The sequence below is a fragment of the Esox lucius genome, chromosome 6, assembly GCF_011004845.1.
Source record: "Esox lucius isolate fEsoLuc1 chromosome 6, fEsoLuc1.pri, whole genome shotgun sequence".
In the NCBI taxonomy this organism is placed as follows: domain Eukaryota; kingdom Metazoa; phylum Chordata; class Actinopteri; order Esociformes; family Esocidae; genus Esox; species Esox lucius.
In genome coordinates, this window is record NC_047574.1 from 14,516,903 (window position 1) to 14,536,427 (window position 19,525).

General features: G+C 42.0%; 1 protein-coding gene across 2 annotated transcripts in view; it reads left to right on the plus strand.

Moving 5' to 3' along the window:
- Positions 1-19,525, plus strand: part of atrnl1a (attractin-like 1a) — a 247,344-nt gene that overhangs the window by 50,149 nt on the left and 177,670 nt on the right. For both annotated transcript variants that reach the window (XR_004575815.1, XM_010869853.3), the window contains exons 9-16: positions 912-1,095; positions 2,971-3,125; positions 8,122-8,206; positions 8,302-8,513; positions 10,866-10,984; positions 12,848-12,964; positions 13,102-13,234; positions 16,318-16,505. Coding sequence is in view for 1 of the 2 variants with exons in the window: in XM_010869853.3 (XP_010868155.1) it covers positions 912-1,095; positions 2,971-3,125; positions 8,122-8,206; positions 8,302-8,513; positions 10,866-10,984; positions 12,848-12,964; positions 13,102-13,234; positions 16,318-16,505 (1,193 nt within the window). In the remaining variant the exon portion in view is untranslated. The remainder of the gene's footprint in view (positions 1-911; positions 1,096-2,970; positions 3,126-8,121; positions 8,207-8,301; positions 8,514-10,865; positions 10,985-12,847; positions 12,965-13,101; positions 13,235-16,317; positions 16,506-19,525) is intronic.

Sequence of the window (19,525 nt, forward strand, 5' to 3'; positions counted from 1 at the left end):
GGTAGCCTGGCCACAATGCATAGCACGCTGTGGCAGTCCAATTACCTTACTACACACTTTCAGTCAAACAGTCAAACCGCAGTAAGCTGCTTCTAAGGTTGCCCCCATGACTGCCATTAGAGGTGAGCTTCTTTAAGCAGAGCTATTGATTTCAGTAGAACGATTTTGTACCAGCAGATGGTGTTGCAGTACAGTGTTTTGAGGAGTAACTAGCATGCGAATGCCTGCATTACGGGGCATATCAGTCAAAGAGGCCTCAAAGGTAGACTCAGTGTAGCTGTCTGACACTTCCATGTCTTTGGGAGAGAGTTGAACCGTGTACACTGTGGTTAGGTAAAGTTGGCCAGTACTAGGTTGGACACACACTTTCTCTTTTTCCATCTCCCCCTTTTCGTCTCGCTATTGCTCCCTCTGGTCATTAAGAGGAGGCGACACCTAAGCCGGAACGTCTGGGAGATGACAATGATGAATGTGTCTTCAGTTCAACTTTACTTCCTCCTTCTCTCTCCTCCCCTCATCTCTCCTCACCTCTCGTCCCGCTCTTCTCTAACCCCTTGTCTCCCTCCCTCGTTAAGCAAATAGTTGGTTGTCACCGTTCAGAGAGTGTAGTGTACCAATTACTAGACTGTATGTGTAAGGAACATGGAGTTCATCAAACATATTGTAGATAAACTGTTCCCCAACTCCATCCCTCCATCCCTCAATCCATCTGCTACAAGGGGACTTGAAGTGCAACCGAGTGCTTTATCCAGCTGGCTCGTTCTCTCTCAGTCAGACTTCTACACACACTCTCACTTGCCACGCCCCGTGCACGGTCACGGTCGTGTCACGCTGCCTGTCCCCAAGCTGACCGGATGACGTTGGCCCAGTCCCACTAAGAAGCCCTTCCCTTCTCCCTCTCTGTTCCCCAGGGACCCACGTCTGGCAGGTCCCTGACACCAGTGGGGCCGTGGTCCAGGGTGGCTATGGCCACAGCAGTGTGTACGACAGCTCCAGCAGGTGTGTGTATGTCCACGGGGGCTACAAAGCCCTGCCCGCCAACAAATATGGGCTAGTGGACGAGCTGTATCGCTACGAGGTGCCCACACGGACCTGGTGAGTGCTATTAGTTTGCCAGAGAGTGTCTGTCTGGCATTCTGTCTGTTTGTCCCTTTTTCTTGCATGTGTCAGTGGAAGCATATTCATTTGAAATTTCACAAGCTGTGTCATTCTTGCCAGCTCTGACAGTAAATTAAGGCCATTTTCCCCAGTGGCCCGTAAAACATAATTGATTTATCTGCTAAAGTGAGTAGTTACAAGTCAATGTATACCCTGTATTGCTTTGCCCCCGCTGTGGATGACATTTGACTAGTTGTTGCCAAGGTGTTGTCACGATCTGTTTAAAATCACACTGTCGAGTGGTTGAAAAGCCAGGGTTCGATCTGGAGAAGGACTCTTGAGGGGCCTACAGAAAGTGAAGAGAAGTCTAGTGAGTGGCACTGGGCACACTGGTTCTCCCATGAGCCCAAACAGAGGTCACATGGGGGTCATATCTAATCGTAGATCTGACCCCCACGCTGATACCCCCAAAATATTGGTGTCAAAGTCTTTAATGCAGGTGGAATATAAAACAATTGACAACTAAAATATTTTCTTATATACTTAAATAAGCGCTCCAGATACATTTACAAATATATGTCACGCTTTGAAATACATAACATAATGAATAAAAGGTTTGACTGCAAAGCAAATTACTTCGGAGACTTTTCACATCCCATACCATTAGGTAAATGACAGCCCTCGTGTTCTACACACCTGCACGTCTTGCCTGTGTTTAGACACTGTGTCTTGACTGTGGAAATGCAGACTTGTCAAAGCACACTAATGCAATAGTCAACGCTGTGTTGTCAGGTACATAAGCTTGCAGCATATGCTGGAAATATACCCAAGGATAAGCTGGTGAGATTCCCAGAGATTACTTGAATAAGGTGGTATGAAAGCAGATTTGTCTCCAGTGCACCTTGGCCGATGGATGGGTGACAGAGAAGGATTCACCCTTTCCTTCTCACCCTGCTCTCTCCCTCTGACTGAGTAAAGGAAGCAGTCTGCCTCTAGAGGCCTCCATCAGTCAGTCACTGTGCCCTGTGCCTTGACAGTCCTGGATAACCGGTGCGTGTCTGTCTGTGGTGCCTCAGTCAGACTTCTGTCTCTATTTCATGTCTGATGAGCTGTCCGTTGGCGCTGGATAAGTTAGTCTATGTGCCCCTATGTGTCCTCATGCCAAAGCTTGCTGACCAACGCCTATACCCTAGCTAATTGAACCCCTAGCTAATTGAACCCCTAGCTAATTGAACCCCTTGCTTATTGAACCCCTAGCTAATTGAACCCCTAGCTATTTGAACCCCTAGCTAATTGAACCCCTAGCTAATTGAACCCCTTGCTTATTGAACCCCTAGCTAATTGAACCCCTAGCTAATTGAACCCCTTGCTAATTGAACCCCTAGCTTATTGAACCCCTAGCTAATTTAACTGCAGAGAGGAAGTCGGGGAGTTGTCACCACCTACAGGGTTGTGGACAGCAGGGCCTGCATCAAGCAAAAAGCGCTCTACTTTGACACTAGCAGAGCAGACAATGGGAGGTTGTAAATTGGGCCTCGGTATATTTCTGTAGAGTTTCTCTTGTGTGTGTGTGTGCACGTGTGCGCATGCGTGTGCATGGGTGTGCGTGTGTGTGTGTCCTTGGTGCCACGTTATTGATAGTGTCTGTCTGGGTATTTGACCTGGCCTATGGAGAGTGACCTTCAAGGCAACTGTTCCGTTGCATATAAGATACATGACCCAGGACGGATCACACACTGTTGTAATTAACACCCAGGGATAAACTCATGCACACGCACGTCTTAGCACGATGATATGCACACACACATCTCATAAATAGCACATGTACGCAGCGTGAATACAGAGCTGATGTGTGTGTTTGTGTGATGACAGGATGATCATGAGGGAGAGTGGTTTGGCGCGGTATCTCCACACTGCGGTTCTGAGCGGTGGTACTCTGCTGGTATTTGGAGGAAACACCCACAATGACACATCCCTCAGTAACGGAGCCAAGTGTTTCTCAGCTGACTTCCGGGCATATGACATAGGTAAGGACCCATCATGTCAGTGCACACATCCTCTGTAACAAGCACCCCCCTCCTCACCGGCTGCAAGTATGAAATACCAGTTTCTTCTTTAGTGCGACGCTCTCTGATATGAGGCGAAGGCCTCAGGAAGTTCAATCCTCAGGTTCAAGTGTAGAGGTTCCATAGTCCGTAAGTTCACTTACCAACATACAATACCGCACATTCCACCATGCAGGCAATTTACACATTCATCGCCACAAGAACGCACCCGCCCACTCACTTGACCCTTGACCCCCTGAAGCCACCGTCGACATTTGTCATTCTCCTGTTTTAGTCGCCTCTCAGGCCACGCAGATCACATAGTGTGCGTAACCAAAGAAGAACTGGCAGGTGACATCCTGCAGCCCTGGGGAAAGTGTACTCAGTGACTTTTAACCTCAACATACAGCAGCATTAGCCATAGGGCCTAGTCTGTTATTAAAGGCAAGAGAAACTTTCCCCTATGGGTGAAACACAGGCCCCAGATACCTGAGACATGACAACATTCTGATCTAACAGTTCTTACACATTCTTCCAAATGGGGGTTGCCAACTACTGTAGATACAGACGTGGTCAGATTTGTTTCGATTGGATAGTCAGGGCGACCATAATGATAATACTATTAAAACGACTAATACAATTAATAATAATCAATAATAACAATTATAATAATATTTAGTAATAATATTAATAATTTGTTATAATATTTATAGCGGATTTTGATAAGAGTCAGGAAGCCTATTTAAACAGAAGGAGCATCAGTAGTGGTTGTGTTTGTATTTTGGGTGAAAATGCTGTTAAAAACATTCTGATGTCAATAATGTTGAGGTCGCATTCCTTACAATCAAAGTATAGTATGCCTGTAACTCTGCTTTTAAAACAAAGGGCCATCACTTTAAAGTTGAACTATCCATAAACCAAAAGCTAGCCACAACTGCTCATTATAGTCTTCATTACCCTCTGGTCAGGTCATTGTGTAGCCCTCTTCGAAATTAGTCATCTATTTCCTGCAAGAATAAACGGAGGGGTTTATTAGTGAAGTTTGGACCTGTGTGAGCGTGTGTCTGGTCGAAGCGTGCGTCTGCCTGCTTGTGTGTGTGGTTTGAACTCCCTGGGTTTTTACGCGGGATCTCCTGATGTGAGTTACTGTACTGCTCACCTTTTGATGCTGACAGTAATACAGTGGGGATCATTAACACCCCATAAAGAGCTGCAGAATGGAGCTGTCCAGATGGTGTCTGCGCCTTTATGAATATTTGTTTAGCATACAGTGACTCTCTGCAGGGGTATTACAGGGCATGCTGAGCACAGAGAGGGAGGCGGGGGGGGAGAATCGGATGGCAGGAACGAGGGGAGATGGATGGGAACAAACCGAGGAGGAGAGGACGGACGGGTATTGGAAGAGTAGCGAGAAAGAGTTAGAGAGTTTGAGGTTTGTCGCGTCCTTTCAGATTTGTTGCAAAATGGAAAGTGATGTCGTATCAGGTGCAACAAGAGTCATTGTTTGTTTACATCTCCCATTTTACAACTCCGCCGAGGTCTGAGCATTGTGCAGGTTCTCCCCCCACTAAACACATTGGATCATTTATTCATCAGTGCTACATCCTAAAAGCTCCACAGCCTTTCCTTGACTCCACCAGTCACTCCTCACCAACTTTATTGCACAAATGAGTAAGGAGGGGTGCGAGAGCAATGAGAAAATGAGGAAGACGGAGAAAAGAAAAAGCGAGTGCAAAGACACAAGAGAGATAACGGATTTTGAAATTGCTAAATTTGGACTAGAGGGAGGAAAGAGAAAGGCATTAAGGCAGTGGCTTTGTCTAAATATCCACGCATGCATTCTAAACAGTTGGCTTTGCTGGGGTATAAAAATAGAAAGTTTTACTGAATGTGAAATGCATAAAAACTTTTTGGCTTTAAATGCATGGATGCCATACTCATTCAGGCTTTTAATCTTGTAGAATTCGCTGCATACTATTGGGAGGGCAATTATAGTAGGTCAGACAGAATTGGGACATTTCCATCCTTTAAGCAGCCAATGAGTCATTAATGTACTAGATGGTAATACATTCAAAGAAGGAAATGCAGGTATATCTGGGGAACAGGGTGTTTAAATAACGCTGAATAACTGAACTATAGTTTTGAAGCCTTTGGGTTCCGTCATGGAGGGTCGGTTCTCTCTCAGGGGTACTTGCCTTAGGCCAATCTCTCGGAGGACGCCACACCAAGTGGCAGAAAGACCACTTTTATAATCTGAAAGCCACAGATGTTTTATGTTCATGGTTGTATAGCTTGGCTTAGTGAGTGTGATCCAGACCTAACACTGAAGCCTAGGCGAGACCACTCTCCATGATTAACCTCTTAGAGGGAGAGCAGATTCCTGGAAGGCGTTATCCACTTCAGTTACTGCATTGTCTTCACAACAATGGAACAACTTAGCGTTTAGCGTTTTCTCCACAGTGAATGATTCCTCTTACTCAAGTGTTGTGGCATACACGTTGCGGCATACTGCTGTACAGCAGCAATTCAAGTGTCAACAGGTTTCTCCAGTTTTAAAGGACACTTGAATGTATTGAAAGTCTCATTCTGTAGTTAATGGACTGATAAGACTTCCTTTCTGCTCTTCTCTCTTCTCTATGTGAGCGAATTAATTAGTTCCACCTGTGGCATCACTCTGGAGCTTCCTCTCACCGTCTGCCCTGCAACACATGCTGAGAGACGACTTTAAGAGCTAATTTGTTTAAGTTTTTCTATGCAAACCTTAGAGGGGGTGCACATTATTAGCTTTTTGTGCTTTTTCTTCTGCATGAGATTCAATTCAGATTGACACAGAAGGCAGTTTTCATTTTGCATTTAAGTCCCCCCCCCATCACCGGATCCTCATAGTTCTAATTAGATTTTGGGGAAATAAACTCTAATTAAAAATGGAATCCTCCCCCACCTCAGGCAGAGCCGTCTTCGGGAAGAATGTTATGTTTATATTGGAACTCCAGACAGTCTCGCTTAAAGCATCCCCAGAACACAAAACCGCATTTCATTAAGTCTGCCATTAGAATAGTTTTGATTTCCCCGTCACTCTTGGGCTGCCGATGTTGTCTGCTGATTCTCGTGTCATCTCCCTAGCCTCCAGTACATTATTCATTGTTCCTCTGCCAATATCCTGGCTGGGAGGAAATTAAACGGGGGTGGGGTATTGTGATAAGTATCAGGGAGTTTCATTATAGAGAGACAGGGGTCCTAGAAAATCAGATATCTCCGCACACCTCAGGTTGTGGAAAGACCCATTGGGCCCACTCTAGCTCCAGGCTTTCAGAGAAGTAGGCGTTAGATAGTTCCGATGTTAGGATTGTATTTAGACTACTTGTAATATGGAGTAATCACATGTACATATTTTGGTCCGTCCCTTCAGCCACTGAATCACCTATGCACATTTCCTACCAAATGGAGTGTGGGTCGGAATCAGACCAGCCGAGAGAGTCCGTCACATAGAAACGAGGTTACACCATCTCCTTGGTCATTGGGATGTGACCACCTTCTGATCTGGACCGGTGTTGTTGACTTGTCTTTCCCTTTAAACAGCAGTCCTAATTAGCCAAGCACTTAGCGTGGTCGTTTGCAACCTGGCTGCACATTTAATGGCCAAGCCCAATTTATATTGGACAACTCATCTGGGTAAATGGCACATTTACATATTAATGCAATAGTGAATGCGTTGGCAGTAAAGCATCAGAAAGTTGTGAATTGAAACGGTAAAAGAGAGGATCGTGACATTATTCTACACCACCCTCTACACTCTCCAACAGACAAGATCAATGGAGGAATAAACTGGTTTATGAAGTCATATTCAGAGGCGGCCACATCATAAACAATTCAAATACATTATGGAAAGAGGTTGCCTTTTAAACTCTCCTTGGATCCCACTAACATTGGGGAAATGTAACATTGTACTCTCATTTTTACATGATTTGCCTTGTGATATTGACAAAGTGAAGAAATCGACATTGCCTACATTCATTTTCACTCTGTTATTAGTTGTTTGCTCTAAGGACTCTAGATTTGTTTTCTGAACAGATTAGTAGTTAATCTCAGACAGACAATCTGTCTTGTTACATTGTGGGCTGTTGTTGCCTACCCATGATTCAGTGATGTTTCCTGACAGTGGTCCTAAGAGACTGGAAATCAAACCCCCCATTAGGTTGTTCTAATAACACTGCAGTGGATTAAACTTTAATTATATTTTAAAGGCATATTTTTCTAGATGTAGTTATTTTTTTATGACACTGTGGGTCCAAGGTATGGCACCTATGTATCTGCTTTCCTTACCCACACTTTCTATCATGTCTGGGCTTGGTTCACCCAGAACTGCAGGCAATAACACAGACACAAGGGGACAATAATATTCATGCAGAACGTCCTCACTGTTCCAGAGCGCCATGTCCTCTGTCCACAGTGTTAAAAATGCTAAATTGACACTTCCATTGAAGATTGTGTTGAGTGTGCGAATGTGTGTCAGCGTGTGTGTGCTTCGTGACCCTTGTACTCTTCCGTGTTCAGTATGTGGTACGGTATAGGCCTGCTGAGCTATAATACAAAACAGGAAATGAACACTGCTTTACCCCTGTAGTTTCTTAATGAACCTGAAGCTGTCTTAATTGCTGAATTAAAAAGTGTGTAGCAGAGAGAGAGAGAGAGCCTGGCAAATTGGGTGGGCTGGAGAAGCGAATTGCCAAGGAGCTCAGATTACCTGGCTACAGAGAAATAGAAGCCATCTATTCACAGCTCCAGTGAGTGGCTGGAAACAGGTGCCTGGGTGATAGTAGGGTGTGAGGTCTCATTTCTGGGTATAGCGTTTGACTGCTTGATCTTACAGATGATACATCTGTTCATGTTCGGTGCCTCTTATTCTATGAAACGATCTCACTGAATGAAATTCTGTGCAACTGTATATTGTTATCCACGTCTGTTTTTTTTTCTTCAGCTTGTGACGTGTGGAACGTCCTGCCCCGGCCAGATCTCCACCGGGATTTCAACCGCTTCGGCCACACCTCCGTCATCAGCAATGGGTCAGTCAGCCGTATTCAGTGTTCGGGCCCTCCATGATTTGGTTTGTTTTTCATGATGTCAGTGATGATGTGCATTGTTTTGCGCCGTCTGCCAGGTCCATGTATGTGTTTGGCGGTTTCTCCGGCGTGCTGCTGAACGACGTGCTGGTCTACACACCTCCCAGCTGCCAGGCCTTCACTGAGGAGCAGCGCTGTGCCACGGCCGGTCCCGGCATCCGCTGTGTCTGGCTTAGGGACCAGTGTGTCCCCTGGGACACCAGCCACGCCAAGAGCAGCGTGCCCGCTCCATTCTGCCCCACGCGCACCAGTATGTGTCGCACGACATTGCCCTGTGTTCGCCACAGTTTCCATACCTATTGGTACTAACCTTGGATGTTAGTGTGCGTAGCATTTCCTGAGATTCCAGCTTGCAGCTTTTACAATGATTGAGATTCACATGTTGCTGTCTGTACATATCCCGTGGGAAAGGAAGGATTTTGCTTCCTTCTCTGGTACATTTACATTTCAGTAATTAAACAGACACTTTTATCCAGAATAACTTACATTACATAAGCAGTTAGGGTTAAGCGACTTGCTCAAGTGCACGGTAACAGACTATTTACCTTGTCGGATCAAGGATTTGAACCAGTGACCTCTTGATCACTGGCCCTACATTCTAAACCTCTAACCACTACTAGATAAATGCACCACAGTTGACCCATTGGTGGTTGAGCCAATTCACTTTTGACATCAAACTCTTGTGTTCCTGTCTGGCTCTTACACTGAATAGTCTGAAACCTCACCATGAGAGTAATAATAATTATGTCTGATTTCTCATAAGCATGTGTACATAATGGTGGGAACAAAAGGTCAGGACCAACACAATTATTGCATTTGGAGGCCATTACCATTATTCAAAAAATACACTAATGTGGTTGCAGAAACACTTGTAGTGTTTGTATCTGTGGGCTAACCTATCATAAGATGATAATCACAATTAAGAGTTTTTTCGAGTGGTGTCAGATGTGAATTGGACCAGTGATTATCTAATGAAATCATACTTTAGTTGATGACAGATTATAACACAGTTTATCTGATTTCTTTCTATAATAATCTAGTATGTCATTTGTAGAGTTTGTGAATACTGACATGGACGGAATGAGTTGGGATTAGCTCCACTGGACTGATTGAAAGGACAGGCATACTCACACATTATGTTTGAGCACAGATATTGCCATCAATTGCCATTCAGTCCTGATGACCCAGTTAGAGTCATGTCAAACCAGGTCATCAGGATGGATTAAGGATTAAGACACACCCATTTGGCAGGCTGACAATTATTTTTCAAAGGCAGTGTCCATGTCCTCAGAGACTGCATAATGGGAAATACTATTGGGATACATCCTTCAATTTTACTCTACAACCCCTCTGCCATTCTGTTTTGCTGCTGGGGGCATTTGCATGTCAACTATGTTAAAAAGATGTGCCGGACTGCGTTAACGGAGCCGGCCAAGAAGAGCGAATGTCTCTTACTGAGTGAGTGAGTGACTGGCTGACTGACTGCCCGTTGTTAAATAGCGTAGTGGTTAGAGACGCGGGCCTGAAACCAATGGGTCCCATGTTCAAATCTCATCACGGTCATTAGGATTGGTTCCCGATAGATAAATACGTTGCTGGCTACAACTTTCAGTAGCTGTGTTATAGTAAGCCTAAAATAAAACTCTTCACGGCTATATTGCAAGTATTTCTGGTCTGTTTTCGAAGTAAGCATCCATGCATGCTTTTTGGTCAGGATAGACAAAAACTTTGCTGGCTACAACCTTCAGTAGCTACGTTTTAGTAAGCCTAAAATTAAACTGTTTATATTACGACTATTTCTGGTGGATTTGCGCATCTGTGCTTGATTCTGGTGGAAGTACGCATCTGTGCTTGATTTTGGGGCTTATATAGGCTGGATAAAAAGCAATTGGGCTGTAAAAGAGTGGGGGTTTCTATGATTATCCTGTCTTTTCACTTGACGAAAAAGTTATTTTCACCTATATTGATTGTTGTTGGATCAATGTCATTCACGAATGAAAGAAAAACAAACGTTTTTGTGCCATGAAATAGCTTTGACTGTGTTATGTTCATATTCAGTCTCTCTAGCATTTGCTCAATTCTTATGACTATTCCAAGGAGTATTTTATATACTAGTAAGCACATTACTGGCTAATAAGCTGTTCAAACGGCCAGTGGCAAAAGCAATACTATTAATTTGTGGTGGAGGTAAACTTAATATTCAAACTTAGCATAATGTTTGACAAAATGATCTTACGTCAAGATGCTACAGTATACCAACACTGGGCACACATATGGCACTGTGGTGTAGTGGTTAAAGACACAGCCTCTCACATGGGAGATCTGGGTTTGAATCCAGTGAAGGCAACTACTTTTATCACTTTTAATTGCGGACCGGCTTAAGTAGGCTTGCCTGGTTCCTTTTCTGGTTTGATTAAGTCAATATGTCTCTTGACCTGCTGTTCTCTGGTGTTGTTTGTCTTTGATACCAGGATTCTGTGTAAAGAATCCAGGTATCAAAGACACTGGCCTTGTCTCTACTCTGCTCCAGTTAACACTGATCCAGAGCTGTTACCATGTTCTTTAACTTTGTTCCTTTGTTAAACTGTGTGTATTCTTTCAGATAGTGCAGACGAGAGGTGCTTCAGGTTTTCTGACTGCGTCAGCTGCACTGCCAACACCAATGGCTGTCAGTGGTGTGAAGACAAGAAGTGCATCTCTGCCTCTAGCAACTGCACTGTTGTGAGTCTCCCTACAGGGTGAAGTAGTTAGACAGCATAATCACAGCCGGGATGTTACAGTATTAGTTAGTAGTGAATACATTATGCTGCATGAATAGTCAGGATATTAATTAATGGATAATTGCAGACACTTCATACATTACCTTGGAAATAATGGACGACACAGCTTGCAGAGTTAATTTTCCAAAGTTTTGTACTGAATGGAGGGGGAAGAGAATTCCTTTTTATGTCATTAATTCTATCTGAGAGATTCCCATATATCTTTTAATGCCCATTCTTTAACACCCCCCCCCCCCCCCCCTAAGCCAGTCAGAACCAAGTATTCACAGTGCTGTGGTTTATAATAGTAATATTATACTAATACCATTTTTATTATAAAACAAACAAAAACATGTTATTTCTACTCTTAATTGTGTACTTTAGTGTTATTTTTGTGTGAAATATCAACTTTAGACTTTTTGGCCCTGACAACTCCACAGTAGCTATAGCATTGCATTTGAGTTAATTCTATATCTGCTTGATGAAGTGCAGTCAAATGGGATTAGAGGCTTTTAGCTGTATCTGAGAAGACAAGATGTTTCCGTACACCTCAGAATTCCTCCTGCTTCTGCTGTCAGCCTCTACATTATCAATGTACACAAGTGAGCCAGTTCCAATGGCAGCCATATACAGTAGGCTCAGAACATTACACCACATCCAACATGTTCCACTGGTCTGGTAGTATGTCAGTTCCCGTTCTCCCCCTTTCTTCTTACCATCACATCTTCATCTCATCTATCCAGAATATATTTTCTAGAACTGCAGGTTCTTTAAGGTACTTTCTAGGTTAACCTGTTTTTGAGGCAGAGCAGTGTTATTGCACCTTTTATTCTTCTGTGAATGATACTGGCTGACACATCCAAGCCTACTTTTTGGAGAGTATGTCTGATCTGTTGGACAGTTCTTTGTTGTTTTCTTTCTTCATTACGGTGAGCTTTCTTTGGTCATCCATTGTTTATGTCTTCTTTGGTTTACCAAGTAATTGGCCAATGCTGAACGAACCAGAGCTTTCTTTGTTCTTTTTAAGGTGCCAAACAGTGTATTTTGGTTCACTTAATGGTTTGGCTATTTATCTGATAAATATTCTGATTTATTTGCAGTTGGACTTGCATAGATAAAAAAAACAACTCCAAAGGCAAATGCAAAACAAAATCAAGAACAGACATTGAGTGCTATTTGTTGCATTCAGTCATCATGCAAACTAACACACCCGCCAAATTAGAGACAGCTGTAAGACCAACTGTCCATACTTTTGATACACTTAAAAGGTGGGAATGTGTACAAAATGTGCTGTTATTTCTAAATGGTTCGTCTGATATAGATGTCACTCTGAAATTTACGCTGACAGTCTGTTATAGCTTCATCACTATATCATTTGAAATTCACTGTTGCAGTACAGAGACAAAATAATGAATTATTCACTGTACTGTACAATTATATCTTACTGGATAACAAATAAAAACTTAGAGCAAAAAGTTCAAAGGGGTTTGCACAGACAGAACTTCCTAATTTCAACCTTTTCCAACATTTAATACATCTTTCACTTGTGAAGGGCCACTTAAGGAGTGACTTTACGCGAATTACAAATTTCTGACAAATGTCAGAAAGAACATTTTTGTCCCAACGTCACAAACTGTGCAATAAGGCAAAAAAATATCCCATTCTGTACATAACCTTGGAAGATTTAACTCTGCAGCGTTGTCTATTATTTTCAAGGCAGTAAATTTATGGTAAATGACCTACTAAGTTGCTATTGTATAATTGACTTGGTCAACAGCGTCAATTAGCCTAATGCTTGCTCCTGCTGTTTCATCTCTGTCTGTAGCTGACCCTCGAGCTAGCGCAACAGCATAGAGGTCCTCTGTCCCTGGCCCCTCCCCCATCTATGCTGTCAGAACACCAGCTTTCTGTGTGGAAGCAAGGTGCTAAGAGAATTGGACATGTGGGTATTCCATACTTTTTGCTAGTTGTTTTTGGCCATTGCTCCTGTTGCAGTAAAATGTCCCTAATACTTTGAGGTAAATGAACCAGCATAATAAATCGGTTGATGTTTTTTTGGTTGTGATCTTTGTTTTCTAGTCTGTGAGGAACTTCACCAAATGCTATGTGAGGAATGAGCAGATCTGCAGCAAGCTGGTCAACTGTAAAAGCTGCTCTCTTAACCTCAACTGTCAATGGGAGCCCCAGCAGCAGGAGTGCCATGCAATCCCTGGTGAGAAATAACATGCACACATCTTGGAGTCCAAAGGCTCCAAACAAGCATAACTCTCCTAAGCTGACTACCTGTTTGACAGCTTCAAGCAAGTTTGAATACTTTGAGAACTTATGCCAATGTTTGATGCATTATTAACGCTCTTGTAGCGTTTCCCCAGGGAAAGCATGTTTCCCCCCCCTGTCTCTGAAGTAGATTTATTGCTCTCAATTTTCAAGCTCCAGAAGGAGTTCAACGCAAAAGCACACACAAACAAACCCGTACCAACGCACCCAGACGCACACATGAATAAATATAGACACCCACATATAGAGAGGAGACATACAAGCACATGCATTTCATGGACACAGCACAGATACTGATTTACACACAAAATACACACAAGCCCACACCTCCAATACAGGACATCAACAGATACACTGTTCTCTCCAGTGTTAGGAAGTAGGCCAATTATAACTGTTTATGTTAGATGACTAAATTGGAGCCTCGACTGTCTCACAAATAAGAGCCCAGTAAGTGAGTGTGTTAAAGACTAAAATCACCAGGCATCCAGGAAAATACATTTGTTTTGGATATCTGTTCTGAAATACTACTACAAATTAAATAAAATGTAAAAATTTAATTGTGTCTCAGAGTGATTAAGGTACAAAATTGTTGTTATTTTCCAATACAATCCCTTTTTGTTCTTAATTGTGGTGAAATTACAGAGTATAAATTGCAACCGGGTTTTCAGAAAAGTTGGGACGCTGTGTAAAATGTAAATAAACACAGAATGCAATGGTGTGCCAATCATTTAAACCCTATATTCAATAAAAAATTGTACAAAGGCAACATATGACACTGAGAAATGTTATTATTTCTTGAAAATTACAGTTGTACTCATAAGTTTGTATACCCTGGCAGAAATTAGGAAATGTTGGCATTGATTGGCATTGAAATATGACTGATTAAGCAAAAAAACTATTTTATTTAAGTATAGCCTGAGGCGAAGTATAAAACTATCCTGTAGTCTGAGGAATAAAAATTATTTTTTGGAATCATGGATGCTGTGTCCTCCGGGCTAAAGAGGAGAGGGACCATCTGTCTTGTTATGGTATGGGGGTGCATTAGTGCACGTGGCACAGGTGACTTATACATCTGTGAAAGCACCAATAATGCACCCCCATACCATTTTTTCAGCAAGACAATGCCAAACCACATTCTAGATGTAATACAACAGCATGGCTCTGTAGAAAAAGTGTTTTTATTTGCATTTTACACAGCGTCTCAACTTTGGAAACAGGGTTGTGCTTATTTTAAATTGTTCTGTCCTCCTGACCATACAACAAACATTGTCCTTAGATGAGAAAGCAAGTTTACTGACAACCTTATATAAACCGTCTGGGTCTGCTTGTCATGCCAGTTACACTTACAATACTGCCTCTTACAGACCTTCCTTGTGTCTATTCTTCCTCTCTTAGAAGTGTGTTGGCAAGAGAGCGTCTTGTTACTTTGTATACTATGCTGATTGCATTTTCTGCTCTTTGGAGTCTCTACAGTATACCGCCTTTTTAGTTCTATGATGAGGTTGATTTGACATTAAATGGAACTCTGTTGAAGAATGCTTGGCAAAATAAGTATAGAAAATGAACATGAAGTTTCAAACTCAATTTGACCCAAGACTATGGCTTCAGGTTACTAGCAATTCTCTAAGTAGTGCTGAAGTGTTTATGTATGTGTTGTACTAAAGAATGTAACTGTAGCCATATGTTTGTTATTCTTCACCTTAGCATTGCACTCTGGATGGCCGTCTTTGTAATAGCCTTTTATGGTTGGAAAAACGTTTTCTTTCCTAGTGTGATGACAGTCCTGTGATGGTAACCATTATCCCGATCAGGAATGTAATCAGTTTCCAAAATAAGCAGTGAAATTATGAGATGAAGAAAGTAGTTGAGTCATTCAATACAAATAGTGTATTTTCAGTCCCTTTGATATTTTAAGTAGAAATTATGCACTATTATATTAAATTAAATGCCTTTTTCATGATTAACAGCTTAATAAAGTGCCAAAAGACCATAGATTCCAGCTCACCTAATCCAAAGGACCTCTCAGAGTTTCACCATAATCACAGGCACACTCTTTTTATCTTCCTTGAAAACTAGAACTTCCACTTGTCAGGGATACCACGTGTGGTGTCCATAGATAATACGCTAGACATTTTTAAACCCCCCATGAAGTGTTTCAAATTGTGTTTCAAATTATTGTTAAATCATCACTGTTAGTATAAGAAATGTCTGTAATGGTTGATTTAATGAATATTTATCTAAAAGCACCATCCCAGGCAGGAATCTCAGCATGCAATTTTCAAATCAGCTGTTATTATAAATAAGAATCAGTATTATTTTGACCAGTAATAATATCTTTTAAAGAAAACAAGAAAATCCTTTCAAAATGTTTGCTTGAATTCAATTCTTACTCAGCAAACACAGCAACCAAACACAGCAACCAAACGCAGCAACCAAACGCTGCAACCAAACGCTGCAACCAAACGCTGCAACCAAACGCTGCAACCAAACACTGCTACCAAACGCTGCAACCAAATACAGCAACCAACAGAGCAATCAAACACAGCAACCAGACAGCAATGGAAGGAGTTTGACCCCCAGTGTCTTAGGACATCCTGGAGGCCATGATAAAACCTCCTGACGTTCCTGTGATATCTTAATGGCACATTTTTAGCAAGGCATTGAGGAACCATGTTGTTTTTTCTATAATCTCTGGAAACAGTTTTTTTGTTTTAGCTTTCTAATTCTGTCTCTACATAGTTTCTACCACTATTTTTTACTCCTGTCAGTCAGAGCAGAACTACAGTATATACTAGAACATAATAGACACATTCTTGTATAGTCATTGTAGAGTCCTTTATTATCTAACTTCACATTACAATGTGTGTCAATCAATTTAGAGCATCCATTTAACAATATATCAGTTTAGTGTGTGTTGCTAATTGAGTTGAAAATCCAATCCAGTAAAGATTCTGGAGGGACCTTGAGGCCAATATTCAGAAACCTGAGTATAAATTAGTTCTTTGTCCCTGTCCACAGCTCAGCTCTGTGGGGAAGGCTGGCACCACATTGGGGAGGCCTGCCTCAGGATCAATGCCAGCAGGGAGAGCTATGACAATGCTCAGCACTACTGTAAAAACCTGGATGGCAACATAGCTTCTCTCACGACAGCCAAGCAGGTGGACTTTGTACTGGATGAGCTACAGAAGTACCAGCTACAGGAGAAGGTAAGGGGACATATGTATATCCCTGTTAAGGAATTCTCATTCAGATAGTTTTTTTTTAACAAGTTGAAGGCTTATGGAATGGGCTTCATAGACCTCGTGATTCATGAGAAGTACCCCATGATAATCTGAAACCAAACTCGTTGAACATGCAGCTTAGCTTATTTCAAAATAAATCAGCCTTGTGTTCCATTGTCAATCTAAATTATGTTTCCATGATCCCCACTACCTGTGGTAGTATAAAGTATAAACTCTACCTGTGGTAGTGTTAAGTATAAACTCTAGCTGTTGTAGTGTTAAGTATAAACTCTACCTGTGGTAGTGTTAAGTATAAACTCTACCTGTGGTAGTGTTAAGTATAAACTCTACCTGTGGTAGTGTTAAGTATAAACTCTACCTGTGGTAGTGTTAAGTATAAACTCGACCTGTGGTAGTGTTAAGTATAAACTCGACCTGTGGTAGTGTTAAGTATAAACTCTACCTGTGGTAGTGTTAAGTATAAACTCGACCTGTGGTAGTGTTAAGTATAAACTCGACCTGTGGTAGTGTTAAGTATAAACTCTACCTGTGGTAGTGTTAAATATAAACATTACCTGTGGTAGTACAAAGTATAAACACTACCTGTGGTAGTACAAAATATAAACACTACCTGTGGTAGTATAAAGTATAAACACTACCTGTGGTAGTACAAAGTATAAACACTACCTGTGGTAGTATAAAGTATAAACACTACCTGTGGTAGTATAAAGTATAAACACTACCTGTGGTAGGATAAAGTATAAACACTACCTGTGGTAGTACAAAGTATAAACACTACCTGTGATAGTATAAAGTATAAACATTACCTGTGGTAGTATAAAGTATAAACACTACCTGTGGTAGTACAAAGTATAAACACTACCTGTGGTAGTATAATGTATAAATACTTCCTGTTTATATCCCCACCACACATGTTGGCTTTTGCAGATTGTAATTTGTCATGAGGATAAGCAAGAGCAAATCTTTAACTAGTGTTTGACCTGTGTTAAAGAATAAAGTAAGAGGATCTCTCTAGATGGTTTTGAGATGGAGTGTTTAAGCAGCTTTTGTCTACACTTTGAAGATTAACACTATGATCAGTAATATAGCTCCCATTTGATGTTTTTAGATGTAGAAGCAAGTTTCCCCTCCTCTTAGCTCTTTTCTGACAGTTATTTGGAAGGAGCTGCGGCTACTTTCCTTACAAGCGAGCAGTTAAATACTTTTTGTCCCAGTTGTGGCTTGTACTTGGTATTTTCATGCATAGGATCAAGTTCAATCATTTCAATCACAGCAGTCGTCCTCAATTACTTATATGTTTACGAGATTACATTTTTACTGTTGTGATAGATCTTAGCCGGTGTTAGCTAGCTAATAAAAATTTTTTTTACAACTAAACAGGTTTTGACATTATTGCTCATTATGAAATAACTCACAGACATTTGTAAAAGTCAAAATAAATACATTTGTTTAATGACTTTATGGGTTTATTGGTTCCTGTTGGCTGTAAGTCTGATGCCGGCACTTTCACTGTAATTATTCAGTAACAAGTTTGATTTAGAAATTTCACCAACATTACCTGAATCATGTACTATATATATATATATATATATATATATATATATATATATATATATATATATATATATATATATATACACAGCGGCCAGTTTACTGGGTGGCAAGGTTACTCCCACACCATGTAGAATTCATCGCCAGAAGAGTTCAGGCTGTTCTAGAGGCAACCGTGTCTAACCCAGTACTAGATAGGGATATTTAATCAACTGGCATGATGTGAACATACCGTGCCCTCTGTAATTATTGGAACAGAAAGCATTTTGTTCATGCAACTGTTCTTATGACTGCATAATTTATGTGATGGGACGTACCCAACTAACTAGAAACACTTCTCAAGACAATATTCCCTATAGTTTTGGTGCCCTGAAATAGTGGTACTCTGTGTAAGAATATATAGAGAATTGCATGAATTTGAAATATTGTAAATACATTGAAATAAAAGCTGAAAATACTTGAACCTTTATTCATAATTGTTTCATTTGAAATCCAACATTTTGAAACAGTACATAAAGGCGAAAAAAGCACTGTATACCTACAGTGCCTTCGGAAAGTATTCAGACCCCTTCCTTTTCTCCACATTTTGTTGTGTTATATAATTAATTTTTAATTACATGATCATCATCATCTTCCGCTTATCCGGGGCCGTGTCGTGGGGGCAGCAGTCTAAGCAGAAATGACCAGACTTCCCTCTCCCTAGACACTTCCTCCAGCTCTTCCGGGGGGACACCGAGGCGTTCCCAGGGCAGCCGGGAGACATAGTCCCTCCAGTGTGTCCTAGGTCTTCCCCGGGGTCTCCTCCCGGTGGGACGGGCCAGGAACACCTTCCCGGGAAGGCATTCCGGAGGCATCCGGAACAGATGCCCGAGCCACCTCAGCTGACCCCTCTCGATGTGGAGGAGCAGCGGCTCTACTCTGAGCTCCTCCCGGGTGACCGAGCTTCTCACCCTATCTCTAAGGGATCGCCCAGCCACCCTGCGGAGAAAGCTCATTTCGGCCGCCTGTATCTGGGATCTTGTCCTTTCGGTCATGACCCAAAGCTCAGAGTGAGAGTAGGAACGTAGATTGACCGGTAAATCGAGAGCTTCGCCTTGCGGCTCAGCTCTTTCTTCACCACGATAGACTGATACATCGACCGCATTACTGCAGAAGCTGCACCGATCCGTCTGTCAATCTCCCGTTCCATCCTTCCCTCACTCGTGAACAAGACCCCTAGATACTTAAACTCCTCCACTTGAGGCAGGCACTCTCCATCAACCTGAAGTGGGCAAGCCACCCTTTTCCGATTGAGGACCATGGCCTCGGATTTGGAGGTACTGATTCTCATCCCCACTGCTTCACACTCGGCTGCAAACCGTCCCAGTGCATGCTGAAGGTCCTGGTTTGAAGGGGCCAACACGACAACATAATGCGCAAAGAGCAGAGACGAA